The sequence below is a fragment of the Eubalaena glacialis genome, chromosome 12 (assembly GCF_028564815.1).
Source record: "Eubalaena glacialis isolate mEubGla1 chromosome 12, mEubGla1.1.hap2.+ XY, whole genome shotgun sequence".
NCBI lineage: Eukaryota > Metazoa > Chordata > Mammalia > Artiodactyla > Balaenidae > Eubalaena > Eubalaena glacialis.
Genome location: NC_083727.1, coordinates 104,980,521 through 104,996,583, shown reverse-complemented (window position 1 = coordinate 104,996,583; position 16,063 = coordinate 104,980,521). Strand labels below are relative to the sequence as shown.

At 41.8% G+C, this 16,063-nt stretch overlaps 1 protein-coding gene across 2 annotated transcripts in view; it reads left to right on the top strand.

The window, feature by feature from the left end:
• PGM3 (phosphoglucomutase 3) overlaps window positions 1-16,063 on the top strand; it is a 25,847-nt gene extending 9,784 nt beyond the window's left edge. The window contains exons 5-13 of one of the 2 annotated variants that reach the window (XM_061207543.1): window positions 3,783-3,916; window positions 4,831-5,026; window positions 6,463-6,620; window positions 8,180-8,263; window positions 10,821-10,919; window positions 12,480-12,596; window positions 13,524-13,646; window positions 14,487-14,660; window positions 15,701-16,063. In XM_061207543.1, the coding sequence (XP_061063526.1) occupies window positions 3,783-3,916; window positions 4,831-5,026; window positions 6,463-6,620; window positions 8,180-8,263; window positions 10,821-10,919; window positions 12,480-12,596; window positions 13,524-13,646; window positions 14,487-14,660; window positions 15,701-15,790 (1,175 nt within the window). In that variant the 3' untranslated portion in view covers window positions 15,791-16,063. The remainder of the gene's footprint in view (window positions 1-3,782; window positions 3,917-4,830; window positions 5,027-6,462; window positions 6,621-8,179; window positions 8,264-10,820; window positions 10,920-12,479; window positions 12,597-13,523; window positions 13,647-14,486; window positions 14,661-15,700) is intronic. The other variant, XM_061207542.1, reaches the window with a different exon arrangement.

Genomic DNA, 16,063 nt, shown 5'->3' with positions numbered 1-16,063 from the left:
GGAGGAGGAGAGAGGAGGAGGGAGGGGGTGGGGGGGAGAGAGGGAGGGGGAGAGAGAGAGGGAGGGAGGGGGAGAGAGGGAGGGGGGAGAGGGAGGGAGGAGAGAGAGAAGGAGGGGGGAGAGAGAAGGAGAGGGAGGGGGAAGAGAGGGAGAGAAGGAGGGGAGAGAGAGGAGGAGGAGGAAGGGGGAGAGGGAGAGGGAGGGGGAAGAGAGTGAGGGAGGGGGAAGAGAGTGAGGGAGGGGGAAGAGAGAGAGGGAGGGAGGGGGGAGAGGGAAGGGAGGGGGGAGAGGGAAGAGAGGGGGGAGGGGGGAGAGAGGGAGGGGGGAGAGAGGGAGGGGAGAGAGAGGGAGGGGAGAGAGAGAGGGAGGGGGGAGAGGGGAGAGAGGGAGGGGGGAGAGAGAGAGAGGGAGGGGGGAGAGAGGGAGGGGGAGAGGAGGAGGGGGGAAGAGAGGGGGAACTGTGCAGTAGTTCATGCAAGACTGATGCTAGTGAGAGAAATGGAAAAAGGTGGAATTAGTAGTGAATTCAAAGGATTTTGTGATATGTGGTGAGGCTAGAGCTGTGAAGAATGGCTTCTAGGTTTCTGGGTTGTTCCGTGGAATAGATGGTGATGCTTTTTATTGAGTAACTGTCTATAATAGTCATTTAGTAAATGTTTATTTGGTAATTTTGATATCGGTCACAAAATCGTTTTGTTTCATCCTTCAGTATGTGTCTTTGGAATATGGTTTTTCTCTCCTTACACACTTCCATTAAGCTAGTCTAAGCTCTTTCTCACTTTTTTTGAGCTTTTCCACCTCCTCTCACCTAATCCTTATAACAGAGCCAAAGTTGCCTTCACAAAATACCGTTTCTGTTACGTAACTGCAGGGCTCAAGAACTTAAAGTGACTTCTTGCTTCCAGTCCAACGTCTTGTGCTTGACTTTGAAGACCATTGAGGGATTTCGTCATGGAATATTTATTGGATCCTGGTCCACTTTTGCTGTTTCTCTTGCTTCTTGCTTATGGTGCCTTTCTTGTGTGTTTAGCTATTTTTGACTGTAAGCTGTTTGTTTTCTGGGAAAATTATTTGTGGGACATTTTTGAGGTTTATGATAAAGGTGTATTTCCCTGGCTGAGTTTAGTGTTTGCTTCTGCTGGGGCCTGGGGGTACTACCTGGCTGGTGGGTGACAAGGTTCTTTGATGCCAGGGCTCTTCTGGATCCTGTGTTTACATGAATTTGAACTGGGTGTCCGTGGGAGGCCTGTGCTTGTGGTGACAGCTCTTCGGGGTGGGCTTCCCCCTCTGCTCTGCTCGGCGCCAAGACAGCTTTCCAGGGAGTAGGCCCTGGGGGCTGATTCACTTCTCACTCACTCTTGCACTGAAGAGTAGTCCTTTGTTTGCTTGTTTGTTTTTAATAGATTTTATTTATTTATTTATTTATTTATTTATGGCTGCGTTGGGTCTTCGTTGCTGCACGCGGGCTTTCTCTAGGTGCGGCGAGCGGGGGCTACTCTTCGTTGCAGTGCGTGGGCTTCTCATTGCGGTGGCTCCTCTTGTTGCAGAGCACGGGCTCTACGCATGCGGGCTTCAGTAGTTGTGGCACGCGGGCTCAGTAGTTGTGGCTCGCGGGCTCTAGAGCACAGGCTCAGTAGTTGTGGCGCACGGGCTTAGTTGCTCCGCGGCATGTGGGATTTTCCCGGACCAGGGCTCGAACCCGTGTCCCCTGCATTGGCAGGCGGATTCTTAACCACCGCGCCACCAGGGAAGCCCGTGTTTTTTTTTTTTTAATTTAATTTTTATTTTATATTGGAGTATAGCTGATTTACAATGTTGTGTTAGTTTCAGGTACACAGCAAAGTTATTTAATTACACGTATACATATATCCATTCTTTTTCAGATTCTTTTCCCACGTAGGTTATTACAGAATATTGAGTAGAGTTCCCTGTGCTATACAGTAGGTCCTTTTTGATTATCTGCTTTATGTATAGTATTGAATAGTATGTGTATGTTAATCCCAAACTCCTAATTTACCCCTCCCCACCACGTTTCCCCTTTGGTAACCATAAGTTTGTTTTCTAAGTCTGTGAGTCTATTCTGTTTTGTAAATAAGTTCATTTGTTTTTTTTTGTTTTAGATTCCACATGTAAGTGATATCATATGATATTTGTTTTTCTCTGTCTGACTTAATCATTTAGTATGATGATCTCCAGGTCCATCCACGTTACTGCAAATGGCATTGTTTCATTCTTTTGTATGGCCGAGTAGTATTCCATTGTCTATATGTACCACATCTTCTTTATCCATTCATCTGTCGAAGGACACTTAGGTTGCTTCCATGTCTTGGCTGTTGTAAATAGTACTGCAGTGAACATTGGGGTGCTTGTATCTTTTCGAATTATGGTTTGAAGAATAGTCCTTTGGGGCTTCAGCCTCATGAGAGCCTGTTCCCCCCAATTGCACATCTTAGACCAGCATGGACTGTTTGCACTGAGAACCATTGCTCAACTTCCTGTTTAGAGGAATGTCCTCAGAGCAAAACTGGCTTCCCTTAGCTCACATCCTGGAGTTCTCTCTTCATGTAAATTTTGGCCTAATTCCTTTGTAATGTTGGTACTGTAATAAAAAGAGATTTTTCTCTTATTCAGCATTTTTGGTTGTTTTCGGGAGGAGGGTTCATCTGAATTACATAGTTTGTAATGTTACTGGAAATAGAACTCAGTTATTACTTTTCTACGTTGCTCTATTTTTACACTGCTACCGGTCTATACTAAATGATTGGGTTTTGCTATCAGTAGTAGTTCATTTTTTTTTTAGAACCAAGTATGTGTCCAATGTGTGCCTTTTCCACCACCAGTTAATTCTGACACTATCTACCTGGAATTAGGGTCACATCCCACAGGTTAAGGGCTCAGTGCCACAAGCCTTGCCCCTCCCTCCTTCAGATGCCAGTCACCTGGGCTGCTTTTTTTAATTAATTAATTAATTTATTTATTTATCACCTGGGCTTCTGACAGCCCTCTCCTTGGGGTCGATTAATTTGCTTAGATAGGCTCCTAGAACTCAGGGAGGAAATATTTTACTTACTAGATTACAAGTTTATTATAAAGGGTATAACCCAGGAACAGCCAGATGGTAGAGATTTACATGGGAAGGGGCGTGGAGTGTCCATGCTCTCTGGGCAGGCCACTCTCCCCAATCTCCACTTCCTCACCAAACCCGGAACCCCATCCTGCAGGGTTTTTATGGAGGCCTCGTTATATAGGCATCATTGATTGGATCGCTGGCCCTTGGTGTTTTTATTGGAGTAGAGTTGATTTACAACTCAATCTCTTGCTGCTCCGTCCCCCCCTCCCTGGAGTTAGGGAGGAGATGGGGAGGAGGGTGGGGAGGACTGACAGTTTCAGTTCTCTAATCCTGTGGTTGGTTCCCTGGCAGCCAGCCCCCATCCTGAAGTTTCTAAGGGCTGTCCAAAAGTCACCTCATTAACATGACAGAAGACACCTTTAGTGTTAAGGAGGTTCCGAGGGTTTAGAGGCTGTGCCAGAAATGGGGACAGAGACCAAATGTACATTTCTTATTATAAATCACGATATCACAGTGTGACATGTAGTTATAATGATTTCAGTGGACGTTTATGCATATTTCCGGATAGTTTTCAAAGTTAGTGTTTCTTGTATTTTCTGAGATGTCTTTTTTTGAAGAGGATTTGTCACCCTGAAATTCACGCATTGTGAGTCCTAAACTTTTCTTCTTTCTTAAGGAATGTGGTAAATTGCTTTTTGTATTTCTGTGACAGATTATGGCTTGTTGACGACGCCCCAACTGCACTACATGGTGTGCTGCCGAAATACCAGCGGCCAGTGTGGAAAGGCAACCGTAGAAGGTTACTACCAGAAACTCTCTGCAGCCTTTGTGGAGCTTACCAAACAGGTGGAAGTCTCTTGAATGTGGTTAGAGTTTAAGCAGATGACCAAAATAACATCAGTTGAACAATTTATTTTAATTAGATATTTGTTACCCCTCCTCCTCTTCCAAAAATGTGGCGTCTCCTTTTTCTTTTTAGGGCTCTGCAAGGTCTGGGACTTGTATCCTGCTAAGTCTGTGTTGGCATTTACTCGGCAAGGCATGTAGTATGTTCTGAGCTCACTGGGGGAGAAGAGTGGTGTACTTGCGGTTATCATTGTGTTCATTCAGAGGAATTTGGTCTTAGAGTTACTGTAGGTGCTGTTGGCGTCGTACTTGAGGCACCTACTGTTGAGAAAGCCTTTCTTCGAGGTGAATTAGCTTCCTAAACCTGAACGAGGTTTGAGGGGTGTAATTCATTTGATCGGCAAATATCGAGTGTATGTCATTGTCAGGCACAGTTAACCAAACCCAAGCCTTTGCTCTCATAGAACTTACATTCTGGGGTGAGGACGGGTAGGAGAGGAGGCTGGCAGGAAAGAAGGCAGACGTGCCCGGTGGTGTGATACGCTCTGAAGAGATGACGGATGTTAGGACTGCTCATTCATCTGTGTACTCATGCCATATTTGAACGCCTGCCGTGTAATACAGACTATAATATTGTCCGAGACCTGGCTTAATGGAGGCTAAATTCTGATAAAGCTTCATTTCCATCATTTATTCAGTCAGTGAAAGTGTTCCAGTGTCTGTCCGAAAAAAGGTGTTTTAACATTTTACTTCGGTGTTTCACAATTTTCATCTGAATGTGTGTACCCTTTTGTTTCCTGGGTTAAAGCAGAGGAGTTAACTGAAATAATGGAAGATGTTTATATATACATATATATGCCACGCTTCACTTTTACAACTTGAAATTTTTCTTCCGTATGTCTTTTCCTTTTCAGGCCTTCTGCAGTGGAGATGACCAAAGAACACTTAAGGTTGACTGTGCGAACGGCATAGGGGCCCTGAAGCTGAGAGAAATGAAACACTACTTCTCCCAGGGGCTGTCAGTTCAGCTGTTTAACGATGGGACCAAAGGGAAGCTCAATCATTTATGTGGGGCTGACTTTGTGAAGAGTCACCAGAAACCTCCACAGGGTACGTGAAAGATGTGTTTTTCGCGCTCTCCCTGAAACCAGTCTCACAAACAGATCTGGCCAGGTGAGTAAGAGTCATGCAGCTGGTCCCGGCCCTGCCGCTGTTACACATCCGGGCCTCTTCCCGCTCTTCGGTGCCACATGGAGCACAGGCTGCTCTCTGCCTGAGAGTCACAGGACTCGTCACAGGGCGCAGGAAATCTGGTGGAGAAAGCAAAATCAAAGTGGGATTCTAGAGCCGTGGTCTCAAGCTTTAGCAGGCATCGGAATCACCTGGAGGGCTGGTCCGCACACGGATTCCTGGGCTCTATCCCAGGGTTTCAGTCTCTGGGTCTGGGGTGGGTTTGTCCATCCACTGCTGTCATGGCAAAGGAACAGCCACATTGTCTAATTGATGTGACACAGCTGTTGGGGTTTCAGTAACTTTACACAAGTTGCACAAGCCATTGGTCTCTCACAGGTTATAATTCTTTGCTCTTAATGACCAGTGTTTCTTGTTATTGACGGTGTTAACAAATAAAAATCACTTTTTTCAGGATTCAAGCACGTACCTCATCTACTGCCGACTCTTTTTTATATTGGAAAGGACATTGTGGTACTAGGGAAATTGCATTCAATTCAATACCTGTCGCTTTCAAAACACTATGTGGGGATCTGCATTGCCAAACCTCTGGCTTGTAAAATGGAATTCTGTTTTAGTGTCATATCGGGTTTCAGCTTAGATAGATTTTGAATGCTCTTTTTTCACTTAGCTGTGAAAGAATTTGCCCTGTATACAGTAAACCTGTATACTGTTTAAAGCTTAAGACATTGGTTTTTGTTTGGAAGGATAATTATTTTTATGTTTTGTTTCCATTTAAATGAATCCTCTTCCCTTGATTTTGAAGCTATTATCTCCATTCAGGTACAAAAAAATTACATACGTTTATGTAGCGCTTCAGACAGCAGAAATGATCAGGATTCTCCTCATTGACAAAACACTCCAATTATTTATATTTGATTGTACCCTCTGCTCGATCATGTAAGGCTAGTAATGGTTCTGTATCTGCAGTTATAAAGACATTTATTCCTTTCAACTGGGCTTCAGTTTACAAATTGGGAGAAACTTTGTTCAACTGACATTTGATTTTTGTAAATCTTGAGGACAGGCTCTGTTTGCCTAGCACATGTTTAGTTTTGCTTAAGCCCTGGAAGGATAATTTTAAACACCTCTTGTAGAGTCACAGTGGACATGCTTCCATGTAACACAGAAGGTCACTTATGATCAATACTTAACCGAAAGAATTTTCCCTTGTAACTGGTGTGAGAGAAAAACCGAAAACTTTTTACACTGAGTTTTATCCCCCTTTCTTAGACTGAAGAAATTTGAATTATTTGAATTATTTTGAATTCTTCAATTAATTTGAGTTATTCATTTTGAATTATTCTGTGTGGCAGGAATCGAAATGAAGTCCAATGAAAGATGCTGTTCCTTCGATGGAGATGCAGACAGAATAATTTACTACTACCATGATGCAGATGGTCAGTTTCATCTCGTGGATGGAGACAAGATAGCAGCACTCATTAGCAGTTTCCTTAAGGAACCCCTGTTGGAGGTACGGTGCGGGGACGGACTGCCCTTTCAAGCAAGACTCACTGGGGAGATTGTTCTGTATTAGGCAGTCATTCGAATGTCTGAGGCACGATCATGGGAAGTGGCCAGAAAACACACAGAGAAGTGGTCATTCCAGTCATTTCAACACTGGGCCTCTGGTTTGGAACCTGAAGAGAGTAGTCTTTTCTTTTTTAAAAAAAAATTTATTTTATTTATTTATTTTGGCTGCATTGGGTCTTCGTTGCTGTGCGCGGGCTTTCTCTAGTTGTGGTGAGCGGGGGCTCCTCTTCGTTGTGGTGCGCGGGCTTCTCATTGCGGTGGCTTCTCTTGTTGCAGAGCACAGGCTCTAGGCGTGCGGGCTTCAGTAGTTGTGGCTCACGGGCTCTAGAGCACAGGCTCAGTAGTTGCGGCGCGTGGGTTTAGTTGCTCCGAGGCATGTGGGATCTTCCCGGACCAGGGCTCGAACCCGTGTCCCCTGCCTTGGCAGGCGGATTCTTAACCGCTGCACCACCAGGGAAGCCCAGTCTTTTCTTTTTTATACTGGCAAAAAGTTTCATGATTTGCAGCTTTACGAAGTTTTGGTTTCTTCATAAATGATATTTTAATGAGGGTTCCACGAACATCATTCCCCAGAGCCTCAAGTTTAAATAGCACATCTCCTCCTCTGAGGGATTTATTTACTATGATTATGATAAGCTTAGTAACGTGAGATTTATTTTGTTATGCTCTTTTGGAAATCTCAGGTTAGCTTTAAGTATAAAATGTAATGATAATTATCACAATCGGGAAAACGTGTACTTTAGGAATTCAGTGTATACTTTTATTAAAAACGAAAGAGAAAGAGATCAAGAAACCACAGGTTTCTTTGAAAAGGATTCCTTAGCAAACAAGATGTCCTTCATAGGCGAATAAACTGTGGTCCATCCAGACCTTGGAATATTATTCAGCAGTGAAGGAAAAAAAAAAAAAAGATGTATCAAGCCATGAAAAGACGTGGAGGACATTTGAACGCATGTTACTAAGTGAAGGAAGCCAATCTGAGAAGGCTGTGTATTTTAGTATGCGTCCAACTATATGATATTCTGCAAAAAAAATCCCACAAAGACCGTGGAGACAGTTAAAAGATCAGTGGTTGCAAGGGGCTGGGGGGAAGCGGATGCTGAGGGATGAACAGGTGGGGCACAAGGAGTTTTAGGGCTGAAAATACTCTATGTGATACTGTGAAGATGGAAACACGTCCTTATACGTTTGTCCAAGTCTGCAGAATATACAACACTAAGGGTGAATCCTAATATAAACCGTGGAGTAATATAAACGAAATCAGGTGATTTAAAAAAAAAAAAAAGGATTCCTTGTAGAATTGCTTTAAATAATGCTCAGAAGTATTTTAGCTTTTTTTCTGGCATACATGTAAATTTTTGGTGAGTCGTTTATTGCATAAAACTAAGGCACAGCTGAACTGGCTGATAATTTTGTCGTCCTTTAGAACTCTGATTATAGGTTTGCTTTTGTAGGGTCTTTACTTTTGATGGTAAGGTAATTGTCCTTGTTTTTGTCTAGATTGGAGACAGTTTGAGTCTCGGTGTCGTACAAACTGCATATGCCAATGGAAGTTCAACACGGTACCTGGAAGAAGTGATGAAGGTATTGAAACATTTCCATTTTCTGGTAGCTTCTTCATCATTATCTTCTATTGTAAGACGCCTCTGTGAGGAAAATAATGCCCTCACAAAAATAAATAGGTTGAAGTGCACGAAGCTGAGCTGTCGTCTACTTAAGGATAAATAGAAATCGAAAATAAGAAAAAGTTAAATGGTCCCTAATGCAAAAAGGGAAAGAGACTTTCCTCCCTCCTTTTTCTGAGAGTATTTCTTTTAGAAAACTTACAGTTTTTTTCCTCTGTCCTTTTGGAATGAATATCAACCTTTTTAGGCGAAATAGGCCAGTTTTCCAGTTCAGAAGTGTTTTCCATAAGGGCCTGGAGTCACCTCTTTGAAATATAAACATCAAGGAAGATAGCATCCCATGTCTCAGCCTCCTGAGAGTTTCACCTAGTTACCACTTAGAGCCAGACACCTGTCTCCTTGACAGAGAGATATGAGAAGTTGTATTATTCCTTTGCAAAAGGGCAGTTAGCTAACACCAGTGGCCACTCCAGTTATCAGGTAGATTTAGGACAAACTCCGTGTGACAAAAGGTACTGTGACGTCTTCCTAAGAAGTAGGCTTATTCAATAGATATATCGCCATGGGGTTTTGTAGCGGGGAAGAGAGACTGGGCTCAACTCCTAACACAGCAAGGAAAAGTGGGGATTTTGTAGCCAAGGAATAAGGTGTGAGGGAGGGGTTGGTGGATGGGAAAGTACGAAGAGGAACGGGGGTGGCCAGGGGGGATTCTGGCTAAACCAACCTAACAGGAGTTTTGCTGAAGGCAGGCCTGGGTGATCAGATGGTACCGGGTAGGGACTTTGGTCAGATATTGAGGGTAGGGGATTCTGGCTAAAGTGATTTAGCAAAAGATTCTTGATAAAATTGGGCTCTTGCAGACACGGCCAAGGACAGGACCTATTCAGGCTCAAAGGAGCCTCCCTCACGTTCGGTTGAGGAGAGATCTTGGTCACTAGTTATCTTTAGCTCTGCAAAAGGGTGGAATTTCTTTCTGTCTTCGCCGTCTCTTAGCAGATCGCCTGAGACGTGCATCACAGTCTGGCTTAATGCTTATTCAGTAATAAAACTTGTCTTACTCTTCTTCTGTGGAGATGTTGTCTGGGTTGGTGGGAGATTTTGTTTCTAATTTTTTCCCCAGCATCCACCAGGTAGGTGACTATCCTCTGTACCATGCTACCCGCTTTAAGAGTTAGCGAGGCTGCAGGGCCCAAATTGGGTCTTTTTGCCTTTATTCTTTTTTTCCCTGGCTAGTGTAGTATTTTCCAACATTTGTGTATCCATTTCTAAATGTCTGCATTTTAGTAGTTTTTGTGGCCATTCTATTCTTGTTAAAGCAGGAGTGACAAAGTCAGATTCCTTTAGGATCTGGATAGGGGAAGTGAACGAAGCCAGCAGGCGGGCAAGGACTAGGAAGGTGTGCCCAGGCCAGCTGCTGCCCCCTCTGGGCAAAGTCTTCAGGAGAAGCTGAAAATCTGAATTGTTGTGTGAATTTCCTGCCTTTTAAGTCTTGGCAGCTGATTCAGAATTTAAAAGAAATAGTGGGTAGGCCAAAGAAAACACATCTGGAGGCCGCTAGTTTGTCCCCTGACTTAAATATACGGTCACAGTAAACTTACTCAAGGGACTCCCTCTGGGGCCCAGTTGCCTGCCTTTCATAGGGATTCTCAGTGTTTGGGTTATTTTAGTATAATTTAATTTAATTTAATTTCTGTCTCAAAAATTTCTTATAGTAAAATGCCCTGTTGAAGAAACAACATCAGTAACTATTCCTTCTCAACACATTCTCTTATGGATTAAATATTTTCAGCCCTAGCCATTCCTGAGGTCCCCTAAATCCCATTAAATGCCAGGCTTATTTGAGCTTGCTCTCTTTTGCAGTTTTGCTGCCGTCTTTCCTTAGCCATGCTTGTCTCGCAGATCCATCCAAGACTTTTGCTACGCACTGTTGCTATTCCAACCACCGTGATTTCTTACTGGGATTAGCCCTAGAAAACACCTAACCTGAGCCAGGGCTTAGCAGACAGCGGCCTGTGGGCGACATCCAGCTGGCCAGCTGTTTCTAGTGTTATTGAAATACAGCCGTGCTCGTTTGTTTTCGTATGGTCTGTGGCTGCTTTCGCACTACAGTGGCAGAATCGAGCGACTGTGACAGAGACCACGTGGCCCGCAAAGCCTGAAATATTAGTTATCTGGCTCTTTATAGTAAAAGCTTGCAGACCCCTGCTCTAAGCCGTCCTCCACACTGCAGCTACACGGAGCTTTCTGAAACAGTTGTATCATGTCACTCCCCAACTTGGGATCTTTCATTATCTTATAAGGGACCTCTCACTCTCACCCTGCTTTTCTCTCAGCTGTGTGCTTCTACAGTGCAGCCACTCCCCCGCAGTGACACTTAGCGCTTAGTATTTCAGTTGCTTAGCTGTCTTCCTCGTTAGACTAAGCTCCAGAAGCTATGTTCCCTGGGATGATAGGTACACGGTGAATATTTGCTGATTAAATAACTGCTGTTGTTTCTTTAAACATGTGTGTTACAGGTACCTGTCTATTGTACTAAAACTGGTGTAAAACATCTGCATCACAAGGCTCAGGAGTTTGACATTGGAGTTTATTTTGAAGCAAACGGGCATGGCACAGTAAGTTCTCGTAAGCAGTGACATCTGGCTTTAGCTGGCACTTCTCTTCAATGATGGAATTCTGTATCTGGGTAGTAATAGGTAATATTCCACTTTGTTGAAATGATTGGGATGGTGATGATAGAATAAGATTTAGTTAATATATTCTTATGTTCTGTGAAACTATGGCTCTTTTAGGTCGTAATGACCTTCCTTTGAGTGTGAAGCGATAATACTAATTTGTTCCTATAATCTAGTTTCTTCAGAAACATGCAGTTCCTAATTGTCCTACAACCAGATGGTCTATACATCCCATTTAAAATATTTTCCTTTAACTGGCCATACGTGGCAAAAGGAAAGTTCAGTAGCTGTGGTGAATTGAAAAGTGTTGGAAAGGTTGAGAATTTTAAGTTACTATCAATTAGAAATAAGTAAGTTTAAAGTAATTAGAATTGGCATATAAAGTTTTTTATGGCTCTTAGCAGAGAAAATGTTTAAAAGTTTGAGATATAATTCACGTATCGTAACAAACATTCACTATTTTAACGTATATTAATAGGTCTTTAGCATATTCATAACGTTCAGAATTTTTCTTTATTAAATGTTTTTTATACCTAGCCTTTCATAAATGGTCTGAAGTGGCTAACAGAAAATGTTATCTAGGTCAAATAATTTTCATTAATTCAAAATTGGCTTCTAGAGGCCATGAATATGAGAAGAAAAATGAGTTCCTAGAAAATGCAATTAAAATATAACTTCAGTGATCTAATGCAGGGGTTGGTAAATGATTTTGAATAGATAGATAGATAGTAAATATTTCAGTCTTCACAGGCCATAAGGTCTGTCGCATCTGCTCAGATCTCCTGGTGGAGGGTAAATGAATGGAAATGGCCGTGGTTCCACAAAACAAGTGACCAGTGTTCATCTTAGTTTACCAACAACAAACTTCCTATATCATCAAGTGGCTGAATGTAGTGTAGCTATTCCTCTTTAGTATTGGGCCTCCGAGGGCACTAAAATCATGCATGGGCAATTCAAAATGGCAGGAATCCTGAGCAACATGATGTTTATCATACTAAATATCCATGGCACTGTTTGCCATAATGATGTAATATATAAGATGAACCTCTTTTCTACTTTTGCTTAGTTTATGTCCTTAAAAATTTAGGACAAGAAAACTGTACTAATTGCAATGAGTTATATTCTTCAAAGTAAAATGGATACAGATAAGGCTTAAGGAACCCTGGTTGCCCAGAACTGGCTTAGCTGGCTGAGGGCTACGTCATAAACTCGCCATGAGCATTCACCTTTGCCAATGCGATATTTTATTTGTAATCTTTATATTTTGATAACCCAATTTTATAATCCATAAAGGAACTCCCCCCTGCCCCCCCGCGCCCTTGTAATATCGTCTGAATTCTGATTTGGTCGTATACTGATTTCATACATTCTAAGGCTGCCATTTTTCCCTCAGTTTCTCCAGATTCAGAGTTTCAAAAGCAGTTTAATTGGGATGATGGTACTTAAGGCTGGGGCATGGATAGTGTTTTGTGATTTTTGTTTGTTATGCTTTGATTGTAGGTTCTGTTTAGTAAAGCTGCTGAAATGAAGATAAAACAACTAGCAAAAGAATTGGAAGAAGATAAGAAAAGGAAAGCTGCTAAGATGCTTGAAAATGTGATTGACTTGTTTAACCAGGTCAGAACTGAGGGGGTGGTGGACTCTTGGTTACTTTTACATTATTCAGAAGGTGGACAGAATAATGTGCTGTATAAAACATCAAAGTGGAGAAGTTGTGGCAGCTTCCTTGCAACAATTTAGATTTTTACTGAAATGCAGTGACAATGTTTATGTGCTTCAAATTTTCAAGTAATGAGTAGCTTATAGCTGGAGTCAACAGATTCAGCTACTAAATGTATCTAAGCATGTTTTGAAACCAGCCTTCTCAAGGGAATTCAGGAAAAATAGTCTCTGACAAGGCACATATGTGGGTCAGATTATTGGGATTGGAGTGGAGAATATGGCAATGGAAGAGCAAAGGGTAGGTCAGCGGAAAGCAATAGAACTAACAGTTGAGGGTCCTGCACATATTGGGCACTTTCCATACCTCACTGTGTATTGCAGTAACTAACAGAGGGAGAGGGGTCACTATAATTCCTGTTTTATAAATGAAGAAACAAAGACTTACTTAGAGCAACTCAGTGGCAGAGTATGTATCCAACTTCTTTAGGTGTGTCTTACCACCAAAGCTCCTATTTATTTCTCCACTTTACCATGCATGAGGCCTTCCATCATCATGGCATAGTATCTCAAAAGGGATCTAGTTGTAAGTAAAATTTTGAGTCATACAGTGTTTGTTTGTTAATGCTGGAACCTTAAGAGTTAGTTACACTTTACAGGTGAGCAGGAAGATTAAAGGCAGGCTCGTCTCAGTATTCTTGGCAGACCTGTTACTGCTGTCTTCCATGGATACCTCTCCCTCATTGTAGTTCGTATTTACCCCCCGTCAGTTATCTGCACTGGGGGCGGGGGGCGGCGGGCGGGGGGGAGGGCAGCCAGGACATGGCGATTGGTTTTCTGAGAAGCATTCACGTCCGCGCTCTGCTTGTATTCTGCATCTTGCAGGCAACTGGTGATGCTATTTCTGACATGCTGGTGATTGAGGCAATCTTGGCTCTGAAGGGCTTGACCGTACAGCAGTGGGACGCCCTCTATACAGATCTTCCAAACAGACAGCTCAAAGTTAAGGTGTGAGCGAGATTTTAAAATTACTACTTCTTTTCTGAAAATTAACTAAAACAATTGCATTCTATAAGTAGATGATATTGCATAGAAAAGACTATTTTCTCACATCTTTAAAAATTACAGAATCGCTCTTAACCATTCTATTGTTATTTAGAAGTATCTGGTTTCCAACTTTACTATAAATGATGTTATGTATCACTTAAAAAGATTTTATTATAAAAAATTTAAAAGATACATGTGTAGAGAGAACAGATTTCCACAAGTGCCCTCCATGTCCCTAATATTGTTTTGAAGCGAGTCCTGGATAGCCTGTTGAGTCAACTGTAAGTATTTCCTCTGCATTATTCTTGGTTTACAGAGTACTTCCAGAGGCTAGATGCTGACAGGTAGAACCTGTGGGCTGAAAGGGAGAGAATTTTTTTTTAAAGGCATTTCAGATAAATTGCTGGTTGATTTCTATACAGATTTATATACCAGGTTACACATTCACCAACAGAATTTTTGAAAGACAGAGCTATGGAAGCCAGAGCTCACAGAGATGGCTGCTGATGGTTCAGATCAGTTTTTTCCGGAGATTCTTAGGACCCTCTTTTTTTAAATACCTAAGATTATTTGATCAATGACTAAGTCATACAGTACTTACTGGCCATTATTTTAGTAATAACTATAATACAGTCTGTGGAAATCTCAGTGCTGTACACTTTGTGGTACAATAAGCTGCAATGTGGGTCTGTTCCTGTTGACATGAAATGGCCATACTCTTTTGGTGGGAATTATGTTGAATGGGTTAAGCTTCTGAAAGGGAGTGTAATATGGTAACAAATGTGAAATGCTTGTGCTTAGGTTGCAGACAGGCAAGTTATTAGCACCACAGATGCCGAAAGACAAGCAGTTAAACCTCCAGGACTCCAGGAGGCCATCAATGAGCTGGTGAAGAAGTACAGGCTGTCTCGAGCTTTTGTCCGGCCCTCTGGTACAGAAGACATAGTCCGAGTCTATGCAGAAGCGGACTCGCAGGTAAGCTGGGACAATTCTATCGAAGGAATGTGCAGTGAGAGTCTAACATAGGTGGAGGAGGGGGGAGGCGGAGGAGGGGAGAGGCAGAGGTGGGGGGCAGGCAGCAGGAGAGAAAACTATTTTAATGGTGTTGGAATCTCTAATGTCTGAGATTTCTGGAGCCTTTTAGGTTCTTATTTTCATCAGTAGTAGTTACACAGTTGAACAGAATTCCCCCAAATATTTTTAATTTATTCTAGATTTCCTGAAAGTGTCATATTTCTAACTGCTGCATGAATAACTAATAAATACTTAGTGTACTAAACCATACTTAGTTTGACACATATTAAGCTTATGCATCCTGAAGTGGATTAAACCTTTTTCCTTCATTTAAAAAACATCCTGTTGCTTTATGAAAATAGCTGGTTATTTCAAGTCCATTTCTAAATCAACTGGTACCGTCATCCATACTGCTTGAAATTCACCTTTGTCTCTGAGCTTTCAATTTGTTTTTCAAAATATTTCCTTTAAATGACAGCCTTGCTCTGTGCCTCTGTTTTCTTGATAGGGTCAAAGACTTAAAAGTGTTTGCTCAGCTGAGGAAGTTAGAGTGGGGTGACTAGGTAAATAGCTCTCAGAAGGAGATATTTACCGTTAACTTATACAGTAGCTTTTTTGCAGAAGCTTAGTCCATCCCAGAATATAGTGAATAAATATCCCAAGTGGATGAGGATGGGGCCTTAAGAGTTACTTACTCTTTAGGCTGATTGTGGCCTTCTTGCCTTTAAGGACTAGGTTCTATTGAATTTATTCAGAGCTTTAGCATGATAATCAAATCAGCTTATAAAATTAGTTAACTAGGAACTTACCTGATTTAGAAGAATGTGACTTGTTTTCCATTTATCTGAGGGTCTTGTAATTTGTTACTGAAAGATGAAAAAAAGTTCTCATTTGAATATTCGTTAGTGAAACAAAATCAGAAAGCTCCCTCCCCTAAAGTTGCAAGTAACCTGGTAGATGCTGTGTCTTTCTCATCTAATATCCTTTCATGTAATTTGCAGGAAAATGCGGACAGCCTTGCATATGAAGTGAGCTTGGCAGTATTTCAGCTGGCTGGAGGGATTGGAGAAAGACCTCAACCAGGTTTCTGAGGACAATTTTTATATTTTTAGAAACTAGATTTTTAAAAACTTTTTACAGGATAATAGTACTGCCATTATTGTGACAGGTTCAAACACATTTATAATCATAAATGTTTAGACTGCACCTTACTGGATTATTTCTAGATCTGATTATTCATTCTTTAGAAATAGGTAAGCCCTTATACTTGTTAAATTTAGTTTTTTTAAAAAACTGAAATTTACCTCTAATATCAGTCACACTAATGTAAAATATTGGAGCTTAAGTATATGATTCAGTCATTA